We start from the raw sequence: 21,494 nt of genomic DNA, 5'->3' as shown, positions 1-21,494 counted from the left end.
GGCCAATCAGACCCCGCGCCGGGCCCCGGCCGCCCAATCACAGCGCCGCCCGCCCCGGCGCTGCGCGCGCTCTCCCGGCTGAGGCGGCTTCCGGCCGGGGCCGCCTGAGACACCGCGCCCGCCCCGCGCCGCGGCCAGTGAGTGAGGGGCGGCCTCGGGCCGGGCCTCAGGGAACCCTGAGGGAAAAGAAGGTGTGTAGGGAAACCCTCCTTCCTCCCGCTGTCACGTTCTTCACTCCCCACTGCCTGACCTTGGGAGTCCGAGTTCTGGGACCCTCCGCTCGCCGCGCGTCTTCCCGCGGGGCGCAGGGAGAGCTCTGGGAGGGCAGCTCTGAGGTCTCGCCGCTGTGGCTGCCGTCAGCTGCTGTCCGTGTGTCCGTGTGTCCGTGTGTGTCCCGCCGCTCTGTGAAGGCCTCCCGGGAGCAGTGAGGAGCTGCGGACAGCGCAGGTTCGGGGGGACCCCCCGCCTTACCCTGGTAACAGAGCGGGTACCCCGGCCCCTCGCACCCACCCCTTGGCACAGCCGTGTCACTCGGACAGTGTGTACTTACTTTCTACCTTTCGTCAGGGGGTCTGGCTGTTCGAGGGGTCAGAGCCTGTGTTTTCCAGCAGGGAAGTGTGATCCTCTCGCTCCCTTTTTTTCCCCTAGCAGTTTTACAGTAAGCTAGGAGATTCTACTGGCAGCACTAGGGTTATAGTGATCTTTGGGAAATTCGTGAAACAGAGATGAAATGAAGCCTGGTCTGGTGGATGCAGCCAAAGTACAAGACCAGCTGGCAAAACGGGAACTGGGTGACAGCACCTCGTCCTTCTAGAATCATAGAATGGTTTGCGATGGAAGGGACCTTAGAGATCATCTCGTTCCAACCCCTGCCATGGACAGGGACACTTCCCCCTGAATAATGCTTTACTTTTATGCTGGCTGGGTCTTGTCATTCTTGACTGCTTATTGCCTTCATAGGCATAGCAGGAATAGGAAGACACAGCTTCATTCATCTTTGATACAGTGTTATATTGTGCAGTGGTACTGGCTGTATGTCGTAATAAAAATATTCCACTAATTGTCCTGTAACTATGCTGATGTTTGTTGTGTGAATACAACCTTAAATAATTGCCAGGAAATGAAAATGCCTTCTTGTGCTTTACTCAGTCCTTTGTATTAGAAATAAAACTGTAGAAGTTAGTTGATGTTCAAGTTGGTGTTCAACCTGCTTTATTCATTAGGACTAACACCTTATTGCTTTACTAGATGTGAAATCAGGTATGATGTAGTTCTATCAGATATTTATTACTAAAAGTAGCAGGTGAGCTCATTCTGCTGCTGTCAGGGATGTTGAAATGTTGGCAGAAAGTGGCATGAACCTCATTTATCAGAGTTTTTAAAAAATACTGGGTTTTAGGTTCAGGGAAAGTAAATGTGTTCTACATAATTAAAAATATTTAAAGTAAATATAATTGGCCCCTTTTGTATTTCCTTGCTATTTACGAGTCTTGATAGATACATTTCTAAATTACTTACCAGAATGGGAGAAATAATGCTGGAAAACTAGTGCATAGTTTTAGAGACTGAAATTCAAGAGGTTATGACTAATTTTTGTAAGACTTGGCTAAAAATGGTTTATTCAAGAGTTCCCTTGTGTTTTGAGATCGTGTGCACCAACTGTGATTTCTCATTTCACTGAGGATGACTGATCCAAGTATTGGAAACTTGTCACCAAAAATACTTTGTGTATAAAAGGTAACAGTGGGAATGCAGAAGTTCTGCTGAAGTGACGTGAATGATACCGTTGGGTGTGGAGCTGAATCCTTTTTTTATGCTAAAACTTTGTTCGATCTCACAGAAAACGCAAATGATTTGAGTAAACAGAGTTGTTTGGATTGTAAGTATTTTTTTCCAATGCCAAACAGAACAATACTATATAACTGAGCATTTAAGACCCCGAATGTTTGGTCTTACTCAAGTTAGACAGTGACATGAAGTGCAAAAGTAAATGTTAAACGTGGAGAACGGCTCTGTAGAGGAATTACAGGTTTGTTCACCCTTCCCTGCTGCAAGTCCGTGTTCAGCTTTGCTCGGTTCTGCTGCCGCCTGGTGGGTGTTATTTGAGTGTTTGCAGCAAATGTTTGTGTTTTGTGGAAAGCAAAGTTCTGCGTTTCTGGTTAAGGAGCTTAATGATCAGCAGGGGAGGTGCTCAGGTGCAATTTTGCATCATCGGGGTTGGTAAACAAGGATTTGTGTTTTGCCTTAAGTCATTTTTCTGGGCAATATGTGAATTCATGTTGTTGGTTTGGTTTTTTTTTTTTAACATTGACATTAGAAAGTTGAAAAAAATGATTGTTGTGTTCTTTTAAAATGAAATAACCAAAACTTGGTTTAAAAAGTAGTCTTAGAAGACATGTTTAAGTGAAATATGGAAAAAGCATCATATGGAAATAATTGCCTAGATTTAAATCTTTTTTTTCATGGTGATCCCTCAAGCATGGAAATATTAAGCATTAGGCTGATCAGCAACACTAAGGCAACCTAATTTAGTTTTCCTTCTGCATCAGGGAACTGGTTAGTTCACATTTATGGGAGATTCCAAGAAAAGCAAGGAACTTCTGTGGATTCCTGACATGCCGACCTCATAATTCATTTTGGGAAGAAGCAGGAATGTACCAAATCCCTTCTTTCAACGTGTGGCCAGGTCATTTTGCTGCTCTTTGCCTAGAGGAGGTCAGGAGGAGAAACTGGCCCATGGAGAGAAACAAGCACTTGATCCTAAATTTTGGTGTCCAACAGGAGTGTGAATGAAATGCCTCCAGAGTTCTTTGCCTGCTCCTTTGGGACAGCCTTTGGTTTCTGCCCACTTGCTTGGCCTTTGTGGTTTTAATTGAACTTTGTAATATGTGCAGGTTCCTTTTGCACATTAATATTAAACATTTAACGTATTGAATGTGTGTATAGATCAACTTTTGGATTAGGGGTGAGTATCACTTCTTGATAATTTATGTGTTGATTCCTAATGTGACATTCCTAAACATCAGTTCAGTATTGAGCACTGATGACACTGCTCTGTCATAACTTTACAAGTCCTTAAAGGCTCCAGGGAAAGCTTCCATGAGCACCATAAGATGTTTTGTTACTTTATTCCATCGTAGCCTCCATGAACTGAGTGCCATGTCTGCTGATGGAACTCGAAAGATTCTGATATTGAATGTTATTTGAAAATTTCGGGAATGCTGATCTGTGAACTGGTGTGACAGTTGGGACCTTTGATTTGTAGCATCCGTCCTACTTGAGGTGCCATTGGAAAATGCTTTTGAGTTGTTAGAAGGTTTTAATTGCTGAAGTGGACACCTCACCATGTTTGTGACAGGGATGGCTTTCACCCATGATCTGAGAAGAGTTTTGTAAACGATGGCAGTGATTGTTCACCTTAGTTTAGAAATAACGAGTCTTTCCTTGAAGTGCTCCGTTTGCCTTCCTGGCCTGTGCTGATGTCCATATTCCCTGTTTCACCGGGACGCTGCTCCTGCTTTGTCCCTCCCGGACAGCCCCCTCGGGTGGCACTTTCAGGAAGCGCAGCCGGAGGCTGAATGATGAAGAGGTTTAATAATCATCTGGGTTCACACGTGTTACAGTGAAGCACAGCCACTGAGCAGGTCACCCTCCCAAGGGAGCACTAACTCCAGTGCTATCAAAAACCTCCACTGATAAATTTAAAACATATTGACTTTGTGTGGCATGCAATCAAAAGCTGGTGGCAATAACACAGCGGGGTTCTTAATCACTTTGCTGTTCCAGTCGTGCTCCTGCTGTCATATTTCCAAAGGTTCATTTGTTAATTTGTCAGATAGAATGCTTAAGCAACTTGTACAATCTCCAGCAACTTCTGTGCTAAGAGTAAGTGTGGTGTAATATTAGACTTCCAGATAGTATGGGGGAAGATTTTTGGAAGAAATCACTACACGTGTTCACAACATTATGTGGAACATATTCTCGTGGTTCTCAAGAGGCTTTTAAATGTTTGGAATTTTAAAATTTAGTTTGCTTGTGGGAATCTAACTCTTGTTAGCTAACTCTTGTTAGCTGAGCACATGATGGGAAGTACTGGGTATCTTAGTGTATGTACCTCTTCAAGCTGAATGTATTCCTTGAGCATCCTAAAAATAGCAGTGTGGGTTATTGCTGCCAGCACTGCAGCTGAATGTGGGCATTTTGCAATTGTAAAATCTGACCACTGGCTACTTGCATTTGTCTGGTCTGTTCAGCTGGAGCTTTAAGACAGTGATGGCTGTTTAATACAAGCTGTAGTGGTGTCTGCCTGATGGATTGCAGCTGCAAAGGTGATCTCCTTGGGAGAAGAGGGAATGACAAAATAATAAGTAAACAAACAAACAAACAGGCATCTCTTTAATTCAGTGGCAGTATAGACCATACAAGTAGAATTTTGCCCATTTGTCCTGGTATGAACTGGACTTTCCTCCTCCCCTTCCTGGTGCAGTGATTTTCCACAGGAAAGATGTCACTTTATTTCAGCTGCTACCATGTGACACTTTCATCCTCTTCAACAAAAGAACTTTAACATTACTTCTGGGGATTTTTTTTTTTTCCTCAGTGGGAGGCAATATAAAATTTTGTTTCTAGAATGAAATTTGCTCCTGCCCCACTGAATCCTGCAGGAAAGGACCTGGGGGTCCTGGCTGATGTGAAGGTAAAACCTGATTTAGCAGAGCAGCCTTGCAGCAGCCAAGGCCGGTGGCTCCCTGGGCTGGGGTAGAAGCATCACTGGCACATCAAGGGAAGTTATTATTCCCCTCTCCTTGGCAGTGTTGAGGCCATGTCTGAAATACTGTGTTCTCTCTGGTCCTGCAGTCTAAGAGAGATGATAAATCCCAAATCCAGCAAAGAGGAAACTAAGAGGATCAGGAGTGTGGAGCAGCTGATGGATGGGATGAGGTTCAAGGAGCGAGGCTGCTTTGGTGTTCCAGAGAGACTTGAGGGCAACCTAGAGGTTTCCTTCCACCAGCTGAGGGATTCATGTAGAAGCCAAATCCAGTTGCTTTTCAAAGGAGAAGTGAAAGAGCAAGAGGCAACAACATGGAGTTGCAAGAAGGGACATTCCAATTGTGCATAATTAAAAAAAAGAATCATTACTCTTTTGATGAAGTTTTGGTTTTTAAAGCATCACCAGTGTTTGGTTAGGACTTATTAAAAAGCCTGTAGATAACTAAAAAAGGTGCCAGTTCTCAGAGTGCTGTAATGACATTGCATTGTGCTTCCTGTTCTACTTCAAGTTTGTAGAAGGTAGAGAGAAAATCCCATACACTTCACTTTGTTAAAGTGAGAAAGCAGAAAACTGAAGTAGGAAGGTGAAAAGATAATCTGCAATTCAGGAAAGATTCATGCTGCTAGAGAGTCCCTGAAAATGAAAATCCCACCAGTGTGCTTGTGTCCATGATAGCCAAGATTATAAACTTCTAAACTTTTAAAATTTGGGCTGTGTAGAAGATCAGACATGTGCTGGGTTTAATAACTTTAACCCTGTAATATAAATTGTACATATTAAGCTGCATTTTGATCTAAAATATATTTTGTTAAGATACTGCTGATAATATGTGTTAAATCGAGCTTTCTGGTTATACTTTCACATTTTAATGTTGGCAGGTGGAAATTTTCTGGGATTCTTGTCCTTGTGCTACTGAAATCATCCCTAACTAAAGATGCATCCAGACCTGTCTCCTCATCTGCACACTGAAGAGTGTAACCTAATTATCAGTCTGCTCAAGAAGTGTCACAAGGAGGTAAGGAGTGCTGAGCAGAGAAGAGAGTGGGTGGGTTGGGGAAATGAGTGTCAGATAAATTAGTGAGAATATTACACGATCACAAAGAGCAAACCCTTCCCTAGGCAGAGCAGCCATGAAATGTAGCTGGTGTGTTTTCACTGAGCTGGTATCTGATGACTGTGTGTAAAATCTTGCCAGTGATTTCTTTAGGAAATACAACATACCTTGAAATTTCCTGTGCTCCAGCTTGATGCATAGGGACCTATTTTAAGGGCTGAAATAACTTCTGCACCTTTTAGTACTGTGTGCCCCTCAGAAAAACAATAACAAAAGCAACTTCAAATGCCCTCTTTTTGTGTGGTCGTGGCATTTCCATATTCCAGCTGTCCCTGGGGCAGATGGTTCAGTCTGTTGTAAGCAGATGTGTTGATGGGGATCCCAACGTGCCTGACATTCAGTGCCTGGAGAGCTAATTGGGAATTACTGTTTGACTTCCATCTTCTTCAGAGGCACCTACCCAAGGATTGGAAATGCTCAATTGTCTTCAAGGCTCTTCATTGCTTCAAGGTGATGGAATCTTCATCTCACTGGTTTAAAAGACTCTTCTTTTAAGCTCTGCTCTGTAGTAAATCTGTAGATGTAGAAAACTCGTCCCCAGCAATGAAAGCTTTCTGCAGCATTGTTGCAGTGGTGTTAGTTATTTTCCCAGTATACTCTAAATGGATGTTCTGGACAGATACTTTGTTGTATTAGTGCATGCAAAAGTTAAATTTCATAGTTGCTACTGAGACAAAACTATATTTAAGTGTTGACTATGAATGTGAAAAGTGATTCCCACACAATCTAAAATATTTTCACCTCTATGTTCAGATACAATGTTAATAATTTTTTCTAATGCAGTTATCCATATATTCTAAGACAATACATATGTTAGCTTTACTGTTTTGAGCAGAACTGTAATTTTTTCTTTTCAAAAGTCATTACAGAATGAAAAACAAGGCTGATAATACACAAAATGTGACGGATCTTTTACATGAAAGAGGCGTAACAACATTGTTGCAAGATTTTAAAGTAGCTAAAGTAACATATTAAAAAGCTTTTCCAGCACCGCACTTTATGATTCCTAAATTACAACAATGAAGGGAGCAGAGCAACTAAAATTCACCTGCAGTGAGTGTGCTGTGGTGGTTTCCTTTGTCAGCATTTAATTTGTTTTTGTTGGCACTTGTAGTGCAGAATCTTGAACCATGGACATGCTGGAATCTGTTGATTCCATCTCACAGGTGGTACTTCCAGTGCTCCTGTACAGAACATCTCTGAGCTTTAAGGCTAAAAGTTGTATTAAATGTAGGAGTTATGCTTTTTTTTTTTTTTAATTAAAAAATTTTGATTTGCCTAAAAATGCTTTCAGTAATTTGAGAGATTGTAGAGACTTTCTTTCCTTTTTTAGTTGATTTTTTTTTTTTTTTTAGGTAACAACATTAATGTTGTAGTGTAGTAAAAGTGTTCAGTAGCTGGAATTCAGTGAGAAGACTCTTCTTGTACATTAACTACTATAGGATCAAAAAGATTGCCAAATAAAATGATCATCAGTTAAGAGGAGGCAGTAAATAATATAAATAATAGGCAGTATATAAAATTAAAATGTTGTAATTATTTTTTCATGATTGTGAAAAATCCAACCAGGAAAGAAAATACATTCACATTTGTCCTGCTTTTTGGTACCTACTTAGTTGGGCTTTCTGTGCCTTGACTAGGAGAGCAGCAACATTGATTTACTACTTGAAAAGTAATGGTTGACTGTTTTGTTGTTTGGGGTTGGGGTTTTTTTGCTTTAAGTGCATGTCAAGACACAAGTGTCATGAGCTGTATAATGTAGCTTATTAGCCTGCCTTGAGAACAGAACTAATAGGTGCACTTGAATTCCTTGGCAGCAAGTGTTTGCAAGGAATCTATTGCCAGTTTGGCTTATGAAGGGGCCAGGAGCAGCAATAACAACCATGCACAGGATTGTATTCTCTTGGTTTTGTTTGAAGTGGGTCTTTACATGAAGAGGAATTACTTTTGTCAGTCTCGTGCTCAGCTGTGAGAGGATATTTGTGCTGGCAGTCTCAGAACAGGAAGGGTGAGGATGGCTCCTTTCACACTCACTTGAAAGGAAGCAATACTTTTTCATCTGAAATTCAAGGGGAATGTACTGGAATATTCTTTTTAAATTGAAGTCACTGAGATCTGAACTCAGTGATCTTAATGAGTTATTGGTGACTACTTCTGTTTCCTTACAATGCCAACATGTCCTAGGAACCTTCATCTACAGTTTAAATTACTATTCCTGAGGGATGAAAAGTGTTATTTTTTTAATTGGGTATCCTGTATGTGTATTTTCAAAACAGTCAATTTGATTTACTTTATTCCTAATCTAGAACCTGCCCTGTGTATCAGGTTTTGCATCTAGTGAGGAGAGGTTAATGGGATTCCTATTTGATGTGACTATTTTGATTTTTTAATAACTCCACTCTGTTGCCAAGTATGTGCTTTAAATAGACTTAATTTTTATAGGTGGGAGCTGAAAGAAATGCATATTGTCTTGCAATTGTATCACTGTAATAGGTGTAATAACTATTTTTGAGAAACTGATTCTTTTTTTTCCCCCTCATAATCTGAGCCAAGAAGTGACATCTTAGGAATCTGGTTAAATAAACATAAATGAAACTGCTGCATAGTCAGAGTGGAGTTGGCTTGAAATGTGAGCATTCACCTTGAGATTTAACATGCAGGTGTGGGAGCAGAATACAAAATTAAATCTGTATTAGCTGAAATGAAAATGTTGTGAAAGCCAGATCAGTGTGCAGTGAAGTGACCATTTATTTCACTCAACTGCTTCAGTCACCTGATGCCCTTTATAAAGCAGAGAGGTGTAAACAAGCTAATTATAGCACTGCTATAGTTAAGTGTTTGTCATAATCTTTATTAACCCACTCCTGCTTCCAGTCATGTTCTATTGGCTGAGATCTTGGCCCCTGTTTAAATCCTTACCAGTGTTCCTGTATCCCCTGTATAAATGCACCAGCTGCTCCTCAGCTGTGGAAATGCAGGGAGGTCTCCCCTGAAATACAAAAGTGATTTCATTCTCATCTGTTTTGTTCTTCCTGAATCTTTTTTTAAATTCATTACTTGTGTACAAGATTGGCTGAGTTGTCTCCACTGATTGTGTAGCTGCAAATATCTACTGAAACCTCCACTCTTTCAGATCTTCTGAATCACTTGGCTGCTCTGCTGCCAAATTCCATCGTGAAATTCTGTGGCATGGCAGGAAGCATCCCTCTGAGAGAGCAGTCCTAGAAGCAGGCATTCTGGGAGTGATTTGATGGCTGATAATATGGAACTGCTTCAGGAAATCCTTCATAGGAGGACAGATTTTTATGGTGGCTATCATCAGGATAGCTGGGAATGCCCAGGAGGACAAAGCCTGCAGTTTTTCAGAAACTAAGGAACACTTAAATATGTGCAAGGCCCAGAGTTGAGCTGTGTCATAAAGGTGGTAATTGCATCTTATTTATTAACCTCGTGATCTGGAGAAATTTAATCCCCCATTTTTTATACTGATTCTAATGTTTCAGTCAATTAAGCCCAATGCCTGCAATTTCTGGAACAACACCACATTCCTCATGTGGTTGGGATGATGGAGCAGGGAGTCCTTTGACTCCCTAGTCATGAAAAAATAATAAAAACTAAAGCAGGGAGGACATTGCTTTTTTTATCACAACCTGGAGTTCAGAATATTTATTTTTGTCCATTATTCAAGGCAATGTGAGTGAGAGTTGTAAGACTGACTTCTAGATCCATAAAATGTATGTTTTACATTTAGACTTAATAACTTGAGCTTAGGTGCCCTTGTTTAGTCTGGTTGTACAAAATGGGGAGTACCTTCAACCTTCACCAGGGTGGGGGTGGCTCAAGTGAGGGTCAGGATTAGCTCTGAATTTCTTGGGGAAAAAGTTACCAAGCATCACTTTTCACAAAAAAAGGAAAGGAAAAGAAGACCAGGATATGTTGAAAAATGCAAGAAATTTGGAGCTTCAGAGAAAGAAACCTTTGAACTGTCATTTTGTTTTCCTTCCTAACTCATCAGCACAACATCTTGAAATTTTTTGGCCATTGCAACGACATTGACCGTGAGATGAGGAAGTGCTTAAGAAAAGAGGTAAGAAACAAATATACAGTGAGTTTAATGTTTAGTACAAAACAGGGCAGAACTAGAGCTGCTTTCTACGAAGTAGCACAAATGAATAAAAGCAACCACGTTCTGGTGTGGGCATTTGAGACCAAATTTAAACTTCTTTTGATAAATTTGTCAAGTAAAAAAATCTGGCTTTAGCAAATGGAGTGGTGTATTTTTTGATACGCAAAAATAGGCAAACACATGTTTTACCAAAACAAATGCTGCAGACAGGAACTGCCACTTCACAGATTGCTTCTGAGCTTTTTCTGAATTTTTTTTTTTTAGTAGTGGTATTTGCACAAAGTAGGATATGAAGCAGTAATGGTCACTTCTGTGTGAGTAACATTTACAACTGAAGTCACTTGTACTGACTGAAAATACTTAATGAGTTGCTGAGTTAGACCCTGGATGAAAATACTGCTGTACTACGTCTGCAGATATGAAGGAATGAAGATTCCAGGAGTTCAAGTGGATTTAATGGGCAGGTTTTCAGAAGAGTGTCAACTGATCTTTACATTCATGGTTGTCAGGCCTGCATGACAGAATGCAGAAATGAACTTTTCACACACCTCTTAACTTGAAATTACACTTTCTGATTTTGGCATAAATTTCGCAATTGTAAAAAGTTTCTTTCCGTGTAATCTTATCAATCTTATTTTTCTTCCATTGAAACCTTTACATTAAAGGGGTTCTTGATGAGTATATTTGTCTGCCTTCTTAAAATGTGGCTACATTGATATGCCATTACTAGGAAGCCCCTGAAAGGCTGTTCACAAGTATTGAATGTAGCTTTGTAAATGTAGCTTTTAAAGATCCATTGTTCTCATTCTACATAAAATCATGGGTGAGTTATTGAAAAATTAAATATTGGCATGGGAAAAAGTTAAGCATTCTGTAAATGTTAAGTAATGTTTCAGGTCATTATCTCAGTTATGGACCAATCAGTATAATGGATGAAAAACTGCAAATCCTTTCCAAAATCAATTTCCTTAGTAGTTTATTACATTATATAGAGAATTGGGCATTTGTGGGTTTCTTGGGTTTTAGTCATGATACTGGTTATTAAAAAATTGAACAAATATATGCTCTAACTTAAGGACAAGGATAATTTGCTTCTCATGAAATATATATCAAGTCGTGCATTGATTTTTAATTTTTCATTTCTTGTAGCCATGAAAATGTTTCCTTTTTGGCTGCAATGAAAGAAAGGCTCTTCAAGCTTCTGCTAGTGCAGGGGCAGACTTGAAAGCATGGTGGTCTTACACATATATCTAAACTGTGAAAGCTTTCTTAATTCCATTTTACATTTTAAGTGCAATCCTGGAGCCCTGTCTCTGTTGTGCTTCTTGTTTAAACCATTAAAAAAAACCCCAAATGCCCTACCCTCATTCAACCCAAATTTGCCTTTGTTCCTTTCATCTTGGTATACTCTTTATCTGTGCGTTTAATTGATGTCCAGGATCAAAAGTAGGCCAAGTCTGTGATGACAAATCCATGCTTCAGAAGGCAGACACACATTAATCAGTATTTTAAAAGAGCCTGACCTGTGCTCTAAAGTAGCACCAGGGCAACTTTTTGCCCAGTCCACGTGTGAAGTGTCAGATGTAAAATTGCTGTATAATTAAGTTCCTTCTTAAGATTAACTGAATCTTCTTTATTAAAGTTCTGATACTCTTTAGCTTAATAACCTCAAACTTGGAAACGTGTATTTTAATGGAGTAAATGTAAATTTCAAAGTAAAAACGAACCTATACGTAGATATTAACAAGAGCTGTATGTCTAATGCATCATTTGCATATATTGTTTCTGTTCCTGGGTAATAAACTCTCTCTACGCTTTTATATTTGACATGTCTGTCTAATGATGGCAGCTGATCTATTAATTTCCTTCTCTGTCTTGCAGTATGAAGAAAACAGGGCCATGAACCGGGTGAAACGACAGAGGGTCATTAATGCTCACAGGAGCCCAGAGCAGTGAGCTGGACTGGGGCTGGGCAGCTGCAGCTCCATGGGGACATTCACTTGCAAGTTGACAGAATACTTCTGTTCCATCACCAGTGCTTTGGGAAAGGGTTAAAAACATAAATGCACCTGCTACACACTCATTCCCAGCGAGGCAACCAGTGTGGAAATAAATAAATATAATAGAACGCACACAACTTAATTTTTGACCTCTAAAAGAAAACTATTGTGGCAAGTCTTTGTTCTGGCATAGTTTTATGACTGTTAATGAGGAATTGGTGTGTGTGGAGTGCTGTGTATTCAAGGCTGCTGTGTTCTTCAATTTGTGCTGAATTGCATTTCATTCCTCGTGTTTAGGAGTTTCTCCCTCGTTTCTTGGGTTTTGTGGGGGTTTTTTTGTTTGTCTGTTTTTCGTTGCAAAACACCGAATGACTTTTTCGGTCGCTCTTTGTAGCGTTGTGATAACAGTTCTCGAACGGATCAGGAAAAAGAAATTTTAAACAGATGTGGCTTGAAATTGGAAATTTCCTATCAAGGAATAATTGGAGTTCTAGTATTTTTATTGGAGCTAAACGGATGCAACTACTGTCTTCAGCTGAGGAGATTAAAAACCCTCCCTGCCAACCGTGTGTACAGTGTGGGCTGTTGTAAGACAATTTGTTCATCATTCCCAGAGCAAATGGCTTCGGAGACTCCGAGTGGAACATTTCCAGGGATTTACAAAGCTTCCCCTTGATTTTTGTTGAGCGCAATCAATGTGTGCTGAGTGATTTTTTTGAAGAGGAGCACTGCCAGAAATACAAGCTAAACAGCTCTTCCATATTCCCCGGTACAAAGGTGAAGTTGTGACTGTGGCAGTTGAAGAAAAGCCGACACTGGAGTGAAAGGAAGTGTAATTTGCCTTTCAGGTGGGCAAGAAAACTCATATTGTGTTCTCAAGTTGCCTCTTAAGCTGTTTATTTGCCATCAGACTGCAGAGAGTCTTCAACGAGTCACTGAATTCAGATTTCACAAACATTCACTGACTTGTCCTGTGATGGAGCTGCTGCTTCTCTGTGTGTCTGCTGCATTCACCTTACTTTTAAATAATGCCTCTGTTCTGCCAAGCAACAAAAGACTGTTTTAAAAAAAATTAATTTTATTCAGCCAAATATACAAAGTGTCTTGAAACCTTTTGAAAAAAGGGTGCCTATTCTGCAGCGAGCTGTATGGTTTGTTGTAAGAACCATTGTTGATAGTCTTGAAAGTGGTACATACCCCTAGTTTTGGAAGAAAACTGTATTTTGTGATCTCTTTTGAATTGTGAATTATTGTATTTATTTCTCAATACCTGGATGGACCCAGTTAAATTGGTAAAACATAACCACAACTGTTTTCAGTGAAAGTTCCAAGAAAAGCTGAAGCAATTGTTTCTGCAACTTCATGTGCTTTTTGCTTTCTTAGAACAAGTAAATGATGCACTGTTTGATTTAAGATGTGAATGGCTGGAAGTGCTGCAGCCTCTATTGATATTTTTAAGAGTATTTTTAAAGAGTATTTTATAGAGACCCCCCCCCCATTTGGGAACTCTGCATCCCTGATTCTTCTTCCCTTTGAGATGATGCAACCTACTTCAGGCAAGCTCTTAAATAGGATTTGTAGTCTTTAAGTAAATAAATAAACTGAGAATTGTTCCAGAGATTAGGTTGAGAGGCTGACATCTGAGAGCAGAAGCACTGAAGCTTTTGTTTCTTTCATCAGCTTCTGTGAGCCCCGATCTTTCACACAGCAACAAAACAAAAATCCAAGAGCCACTTAACACAGCTCATTAGTCAGAATCATGCTTTCAGAGATCAATGTGCTTAGTGAATGAAAGACCAAATGGAACACACAATTTCTATTGATACTTTGAACTACATTTAGCAATAATTCTATTTTACAGATAAGCTTTGTTTACTTAGTGAAAGTGTGATCTTGTTCATCCTTCTGTTTCTCTTTGCTAATTGCCCACTAGTAGTGTGAGATGAGAGTGCCCATTGATTGCTGTGGGTTTTGTTCCTTTTGTTTGAGAGAGTTTATGTTGCTAATTTGATCTTGAAGCAGAGAAACACTGGTGCAATAATACTTATGCTTTCTCTGACAGAGAAAGGGGAAAAGGTGAAATGGTAAATGTGTTTTTTTCTTGTTTTCTAAAGTGAGCTGAGTGGTGAGAGGGGATGCCTTGGCTGAAATAAACTTTATCTATAAGGACTTTGGAGGAACTGTATTGTAATGTCATTTGTCTGTAGGAGTATTTCCCCTGTTGTTGTTTCTGAAAAGAGCATGTTTGAGAGAGAACAAGAAATTTGGTGTGGTTTTGTTTTGTGCTGTGTGTGAGAAGCTCATGGACATTTCACATGGGAAAGTGAAGAAGGGAGAAACAAAAAGGGCAAATGGCAGCTCTGATCCACACCTGGCCACAGCAGTGAGGATTTTCCACACTGAAGCACCATGAAAGTCTAGGATACGTGGACAGGAGTACAGAGCAAAGATGTGATAACTGTCTGGCAAATCCTTCCAGCTTTACCAGAAATACCTGGTAACACTATTGCTTGTGTACTTTCTCTTGGTGGAAAACTAAATGAGGGCATCTTGTATTCCTTCTTTTTAGTTTTACTTTTTATTTATTTTTTAGTAGAAGGAAAGATATTTTGCTGAATAACAGCACATGGTGTCAGAGCAGCGGGGCTGGTTCTTGCTCTGGTGTTAAGTTCTTTCTACAACAGCACTTGAATCTGGTGTTGCTGTTGAGCTGCAACACTTGAGTGTTAATATATTATGAATGTACCATTTTTCTTTCCCTGCTCCTCTTCAGCTGGTAACACCCTTGAGGAATTATGTCCTTTGTGCAGATAAAGACTATGTACTTCCTAGACTTTGCAGTAAAGCCTTGATTCAGTTGAGCTGGCTGTACAATTTGGGTGAGAACTGTAACCCTGGGAGTGTTGTAGGCACTTCCTTTTTCCCATCTGATTCCCAGCTGACACACTGGTTATTCAAACAGTCGGGTAGTCGCTCACCAACACAGAGATGAGCTGATTGTGAATTTTCTGGGCATGCAGAACTTCTTGAGTGTCAGAGTGTACTCAAAAAGACCCTGTAAGAGATGTAGTCTTGGTGCACACTCCACAGGAATGACCAATGTGAATAACTATTTCTAAAATATGCAGCTGGGAAGTTAGTTATTCCTACCCTAACTGGGAATCACTGTAATGAATATTTCTGATGTGTTAAGCACTTTGCTGAAGCTTTACACCACATTCAACAGTCACGCATTTCTTAATTTGGCACTGCCCGAGCTTCAAAAGAATGCCTGACTTCTAATACAAAATCTTTCTGATATAACTGAAAACACATTTCTGTGGAATACTTAAAAGGATATGAACAACAAGAAAACTATAATACCAGAATGTGATAGCTAAAAATGAATTGTTAACTCTTGTGCTTGAGCAAAGTGAATTCTCTGCTTGGGGAACATAATGCATTTTACGGCTGTAACTTAAGTTACACGTTCAGTTTTATTAGCATTGACTAAAATGGAGTATCAGCAAATAATAGTGGTCCCATTAGATTGTTTAGTTTACAGGCTCAGTGGTAACTGTGCTGCTCATCAACAGAACCTGCCTCGTTGTACAGGAAGGTCTACTAATAGAAACTTTTAAGTGAATACTAAATTCACATCGGGTTCCCCAAAACCTTTTTCAATTGATGTGTAGCAGAAAATTTATCAATGGGAACAAAATATATAGTTAGCCTAAAAATGGCTCTTGTGAACCACTACGCTTTAAAATTACTCTTTTGAACTATTTGGTGACATTTTAAGGGCTGGAAACTTTGATATGGAGCTTTAACCAGTGAGACTTTTATTGGGGTTTTATGTAGACCCCTAGAAACCACACTTCAAAAAGGTAACTGAGCAGAAAAATCTTTTGGGACATTGATTATCTGGAAAGATGCTACTGATGGCTTGACAGAACTCATCCCCAGTGCAGCCATCAGCCACCCAGAACCTGGAGATTTGTTTTACTTTGGCAGAAGCGTCAAGTGCCGTAAGGAATGTGGATACGTGTCCCTGAGCCATGGGAACGCTGATATGGCCATGACATCCCCGAGGTGCTGAGAGCACGGGGTACAGAGGACGTGTTCTGTTTGCATGACATCAGCGGTCTAATTTTTAGAAGATCTGTCTCTGAAAAGTATTCCTGACCTTTCCTGCCAGCAGCCTGGGCTTGACTGGTTTGATTGCGCTGAGCCGAAGGGGCCGCGCTCCGGCCGTGCCACGATGCCAGCGCTGACTGCGGCTGGAAAACCCTTCCTTACAGCCTGCCAGGAAGAACACTGGGAATGTTTCAGTGTTCTTCCCGAGCCCTGGCAGACCTGCCAGCCAACAGACACCGGACGTGACCCTGCCCAGACCGGGACGGCGGCGGGCACGGAGCTGCCTCCCGGGGCCGCTCCGGGGCGAGCCGCCAGCGCTGCGGGATCAGCGCGGCCGGCAGCGCCGGCTCCACTCGCCGCCTGGCAGCCGCCGGGAATGCCGCCAGGCTCTGCGGGCCCGGTCCGACCAGTCCTCCCCTCATCCCTCACCCCGCTCCCCTCATCCCGCCCTCCTTATCCCTCAGCCCGCTCCCCTCAGCCCGCTCCCCTCACGCCTCGTCCCGCGCCCCGTTGGCGCCGCCCAGCGGCCGCGCTGTGCGGGGGGCGGTGGCCTCCCCGGCGCGCGGGCGGGGCTGTGAGGCCGCGCCGCCATGTTGGCGGTGCCCGCGTGGTGCTGGCCCCGCAGCTCGGTGTGTGGGCTGTGCCAGCCCATGGTGCTGTGCCAGGAGCCGGTGCTGTCCCCAGGTGATAGTGCTGTGCCAGGGAATGGCCTCGGCCCTCCTCAGAGCAGCGTGCTGGGTGCTGGCCAGGTGCCACCGCCCCTGAACGCCGCGCGGCCCTACCGCGGTCTCTGCCTCAGGTAAAACACACATAAAGCGACACCCACGCTCTTCACTCGTGGCCAAGAGTTCTCATAGACCACTCCCCCGTGCCCTGACATACTCATATGGATGCTCTTGATAGCTCGTTGATGCCAAATTCTCTTGCACAATCCTATTTTATTTACCACCCACCGTGTTTTTTATTTATTTACGTCAAGTGGATGTTGCGCTCCAAACAGTGCTGTTGAAATAAGCAAACGTGGTTGGACTTTGCTGTGTCCCGAGCAGGGCCCTGGTCACAAACCCCAGCAGAGACTGGCACTGACCTTCCCAATAATCCTGTGTTTGGTAGGATTAGAAGTCTATACCTCCCTGTTTTCCAGCCCCCTGGATTGTTAGTTATAACAGGTGTTTTGGAAACAGCAATGTTTGTGCCCTAATACAGGCATTCCTGTTTTCCAGAGTTCAGCATGATATTGGAACTGCACCTGGCTCTGGAAGAAGCCAGGAATATAAGGTCATCCTCAAAGACAACTGGCATTGTTGCAGTTTGGTTTTTTTAGTGATTCATTCTGGGTGGCATAGTGGTTGTCACTTGCTTGGGATATTTTATAGTATTGTAATTATTTATTCAGTGGCACTTAGACCATGTGTGCAATTCACGGAACAATCCACCTCAGCTGTCTATGTCAATTGACAATTCCAGCTTTAATTCTTAAACTTTCCTGTAGCTTTCAGAGCTAAATATTTGTGTGGATTATGTAGCTGTGTTTTGGTTTGGTTCATATTCTAACATTCTTGGTAATGAATATATGAAGTGCTTTGTGTCTAAGTGGCATTAGTTAGACAGCTGCGGTTACAAACAGCCCACATAATCATATTAAATCAATATTAAATGTGTGCTACTGAATAGTTGTCTTTGGGATGCTGATGGTCCCAATTTAATTTAAACTCCATCCCACTAGTGCTTCCAAAAAACCTCAGAGGAAAACAAATCAAAAATCAAATCCCCAAATGAGTAAGTCCAAATGGAATAACAGAACCCTCATAATTGGTCCGCAGTGGTTTCATTTAGGTGGATGTACAAGTGTGTGGTGTGTGGCAGCAAACAATCCAAAACCTGTTGGCTCTTCCCTGTCACAGAGGGAATGGCTGTGGAGAATTGGATTTGAGATGTTTTTAGTGATAAGAGGGTTTGTTTGTTTTAACTAGGAAAATAGAAGAGGCTGGTTAGAGTTACGACATTTGGTGTGAGGAAAAGATGTAAATACCAGAAGTTTCTTCAGGAAGCCAGTTTGCCCTGGCTGTGCTGCAGCTGTGCTGCTGTTGGTTCTGTTTGCAGGATGGCCAAGAGTAGATGGTGTGAGGGCTAAAATGGGGCACTGACGTGGAAACCTAAAACTTTCCTCTGGACCTGCTTGGTATTCAAAATGGAGCCTCTTAAATGAGCTGGTCATAACAACAGCTAAACATTCTCCCTTGAATTTTTTGGGGCTGGGCTTCTGTCTCTGTGCTGGGGCTGTGCTCCAGGGGAGGGTGAAAATGAAGCAGTGGAACTAAATCTCCTGGTTGGGAAGTTGCATTATTGCTGCAGGGAGTGGTGCATCAAGTGGAAACCAGTTCCAGTGTCCAGTGCTCACTGGAGATGTTGCAATGTTGTCTCTAGTTGTTTGTTAGATCTTACCATCTGTTAGAAGATACTGCATACAGAAGTTGTGTCCTACATGTTATGCTGGGGAGGCAGAAAGGGAAGGCATCTGTAAGGGAAATTAGAATTTTCCCTTTGAGCTGCAAGAACCTTGTCCATATGAAAATATCTCTGTTTTAATAGGTTGAATGTCTGGGGAAGAACTTGGGACATTAATCATTGTGACTCTGTAGCTTGTTGGGGCTGGCATTGTTCGTGGCCATGGATCAACAGATCAGTGTCAGTGCATTGTGGTCCTGCTGAGTTGAAGTTTCCTCGTGCCCTTACACCAAAAGTGGGACTTAAGAGATGTGGGTCACACCAGGCAAATGCAGGTCAGGTCCACCTGGGGCTGGCTGTGTCCTTTCCTTGGTTGTTGTGTCCCTTCCATGTGCTGCCAGGAGGGTTTCAGAGGTTGCCCAGCAATTCTTTTCTGTTATTAAGGAAGGGGAATGGGAAAAAGTAAAGGCACCAGTGTAGGTTTGTTGAAATTACTCATAGCATCCAAAGCTACATTTGAAGTGGTGGGGTATGTGTATTTATTTATTTATTTATTTATGTGTAAATGTGTAAAAAGTTGTACAACAAAAGAAAGGAAGTGGTCAATTTAGCCAGCTTTTCCAATATGGAAGGGTTATGGTTCTTGTTTTTCTCTCCTCTCCCTGCTGTATCAAAACCCAGCAGTAATACAACCCTGCAGCTTAGTGAGGGCGTTTACTTCTATTTGGGGATTTTGATCCAACATATGAAAAGTGAAAAAGTATTACCAAAAATCGGGAGAGAAAACAAAATACATTAATCTTTCTGTTGTCTTTTGAGACACTGCAAATAGGCATTTTAATTTAGGTGTGTTTGACTTGGCTTTGACAGCGAGAGAAGCTAAAATAGCTTAGCAGCAGCAAGAAGTTTGGAATTATCATCTGTTTCTGTGCTAACCTGCATTTTAGAATTATTTAAGCTAAGTGCAGAATTATGTTCTGAGTCTTGCCATTCCCAAACAAATCAGATCACTAATATAGTGAAGGATGTGAATGGTGTACAAATACAGCAAATAAGGAATTTGCTATTTTTCAGCCCATGAGAAAGAATGACTGACTGGAAGATTTGCATGCAGATTACACAGATGCTAAGTATTTTTCCATAAATAAGTATAAACAATTTCTTATAATAAATACCTTTATTTCAGTGAGGTAATGACAAGTGATGCAAGTTATTTTTGTTGTTGCCATAAAATCTTTTAAGTCATTATGGCTGACTCTTCAAAGTCAAATCACCATATTCTCATCTTCAGTTCAGCTTCCTGCAAAAGTGATGATGGATAAATACTTGAGCACAACCCCTTGGGGTCTGTGGTATCTTGCAAAGATCCAGGATTTAGCAGATACAGCCAAAAATAGCCCAGGGAAACCTCAAGTCTATCAAGACCCTTAGATTTTAGTGATGCACCCCCCCCCCCCCGCCCAAAATGCCATGGACTTAAACATCTGTGAACTTAAATTCAGATTCAGATCTGGTTTTATTTTACAACTTCCTCTTATCTTTGTAAGCAGAACCAAACCCACGGTTTCAAGTCTCTTTTGTCCTGAGAATTAGAATGTGTGAGCTTGAAACTTGAATCCAGATTCAGTGGTTTAGGCTTGTGCTATTTTTTTTTTTTCCTTTTTAAAATGAAACAAAGTATGAACAACCACCTCAGCAGCTGGCCAGCAAAGCTGCCATTTTACTGTAGCTAAATTCAGATTCTCTGTTTAAGTGTCAAATTGGTCCTCAGGAAAGGGAAGAACAGAAGGTGCTGCCCTGAGACCGTTGGCAGGTGGCAAATTGACATCACATTTTCTTCCAGACCTTTGCTGGACCCCTCAATCTTGCCTTGAAAGCCAGTCCTGGAATGATAATGTGTTGTTACCCTTGAGCAGAGAGTGCTTCCAGCGTGGAGAGCAGTTGCACACACCCAGAGTGGGTGAAGGAATCAGAGGAGATACACCAGCCATTTTCTGTTATATCAAGTTATGTAGACAGGGAATTTGTAATTGCACTGGGTTTTCTGCAGAAATTGTATTCTATTGCATTCTTTTCGTAGCAGCATTAGGGAGCTCTTTCAGTTAGACATCTTTTGAAATTGGTTTAAAAGAAATTGTATTCTTCTTAGCTTGCAAATAGGCACTGGAGCCAGGCTGGTGGTTTTGTTTTGCATGGTTGTGGGGAATTGTTTAATTCTCCTTTCTGAGTCCTCTTTCTCTAGGTCAGCAGCCAGCAGCAAGGAACATCAAGTAAAAATAAAACTCCTATTTTTAGTTCAGCTACATAATGTCCTATTTATAATACTGAAAATTCAGCTACTACCTGGCCCCCTTCAGTTCAATGAACCATCTCTCCTGTGTTAGCCCTCTTTGCTCTTTTTTCACACCTGCCCCATTTGGTTCTTTTGCAGTTATTTTTGTAGGTTTGGGGATGCTTTTCCAGGAGGGCTCTTAATTCTGCCCAGTGCTGACAGCAGTCAGTTCAAGCAATTGGACTGGAAGTGAGGGCAAGTAGCAGCTAACAGGGGATACTCAAAACTTGGCATAATTCATCCTCAAAATTTTACCACCATGGAACTCTGGAGGGGGGAAGAAGCTGCAATCATAACGATATATCAGTTGATCCAGATAAATGTTTGCTTCTGCTTCTAATCCCTCATGACTACTGCAAATAAGACACACTAACTTTATTTTCCTTAGGATGATACATGACAGTAATTTTCTTCCCCCCCCCCCCCCCTTTTGTTTTGTGTAAATTTTAAGACAGGCCGGTGAGAGGGAGACAAAGAAGAGCATGAGCACAAACATTTCGTGGCTGGCCAATAAACTGCCTGCAGTTTGGGAGTGAAATAGTTAAAAATGTGTTGAAAACCTCCGAGCGGAGCTGCAGTCTGGGGTT

The 21,494-nt window shown here is 41.5% G+C and overlaps 1 protein-coding gene and 1 long non-coding RNA gene across 7 annotated transcripts in view; both read left to right on the top strand.

Annotated features, from left to right (window-relative positions):
* The first annotated feature begins 80 nt into the window (after positions 1-80).
* CMC2 (C-X9-C motif containing 2) lies at positions 81-14,191 on the top strand. Its single transcript, XM_032701341.1, has 4 exons — positions 81-191; positions 5,650-5,786; positions 9,901-9,972; positions 11,893-14,191. The coding sequence occupies exons 2-4, from the start codon at positions 5,706-5,708 to the stop codon at positions 11,965-11,967; spliced, it is 228 nt and encodes a 75-aa protein (XP_032557232.1). The 5' UTR covers positions 81-191; positions 5,650-5,705; the 3' UTR covers positions 11,968-14,191.
* A 2,545-nt stretch (positions 14,192-16,736) lies between these two features.
* Positions 16,737-21,494, top strand: part of LOC116793285 — a 93,402-nt gene continuing 88,644 nt past the window's right edge. For all 6 annotated transcript variants that reach the window (XR_004359434.1, XR_004359431.1, XR_004359429.1 and 3 more), the window contains exon 1: positions 16,737-16,926. This is a non-coding gene — a long non-coding RNA (uncharacterized LOC116793285). The remainder of the gene's footprint in view (positions 16,927-21,494) is intronic.

This window comes from Chiroxiphia lanceolata, chromosome 13, assembly GCF_009829145.1.
Source record: "Chiroxiphia lanceolata isolate bChiLan1 chromosome 13, bChiLan1.pri, whole genome shotgun sequence".
Lineage (NCBI taxonomy): Eukaryota > Metazoa > Chordata > Aves > Passeriformes > Pipridae > Chiroxiphia > Chiroxiphia lanceolata.
The sequence above is the reverse complement of the archived record's forward strand: the minus strand, read 5'-3'. Positions and strand labels throughout refer to the sequence as shown.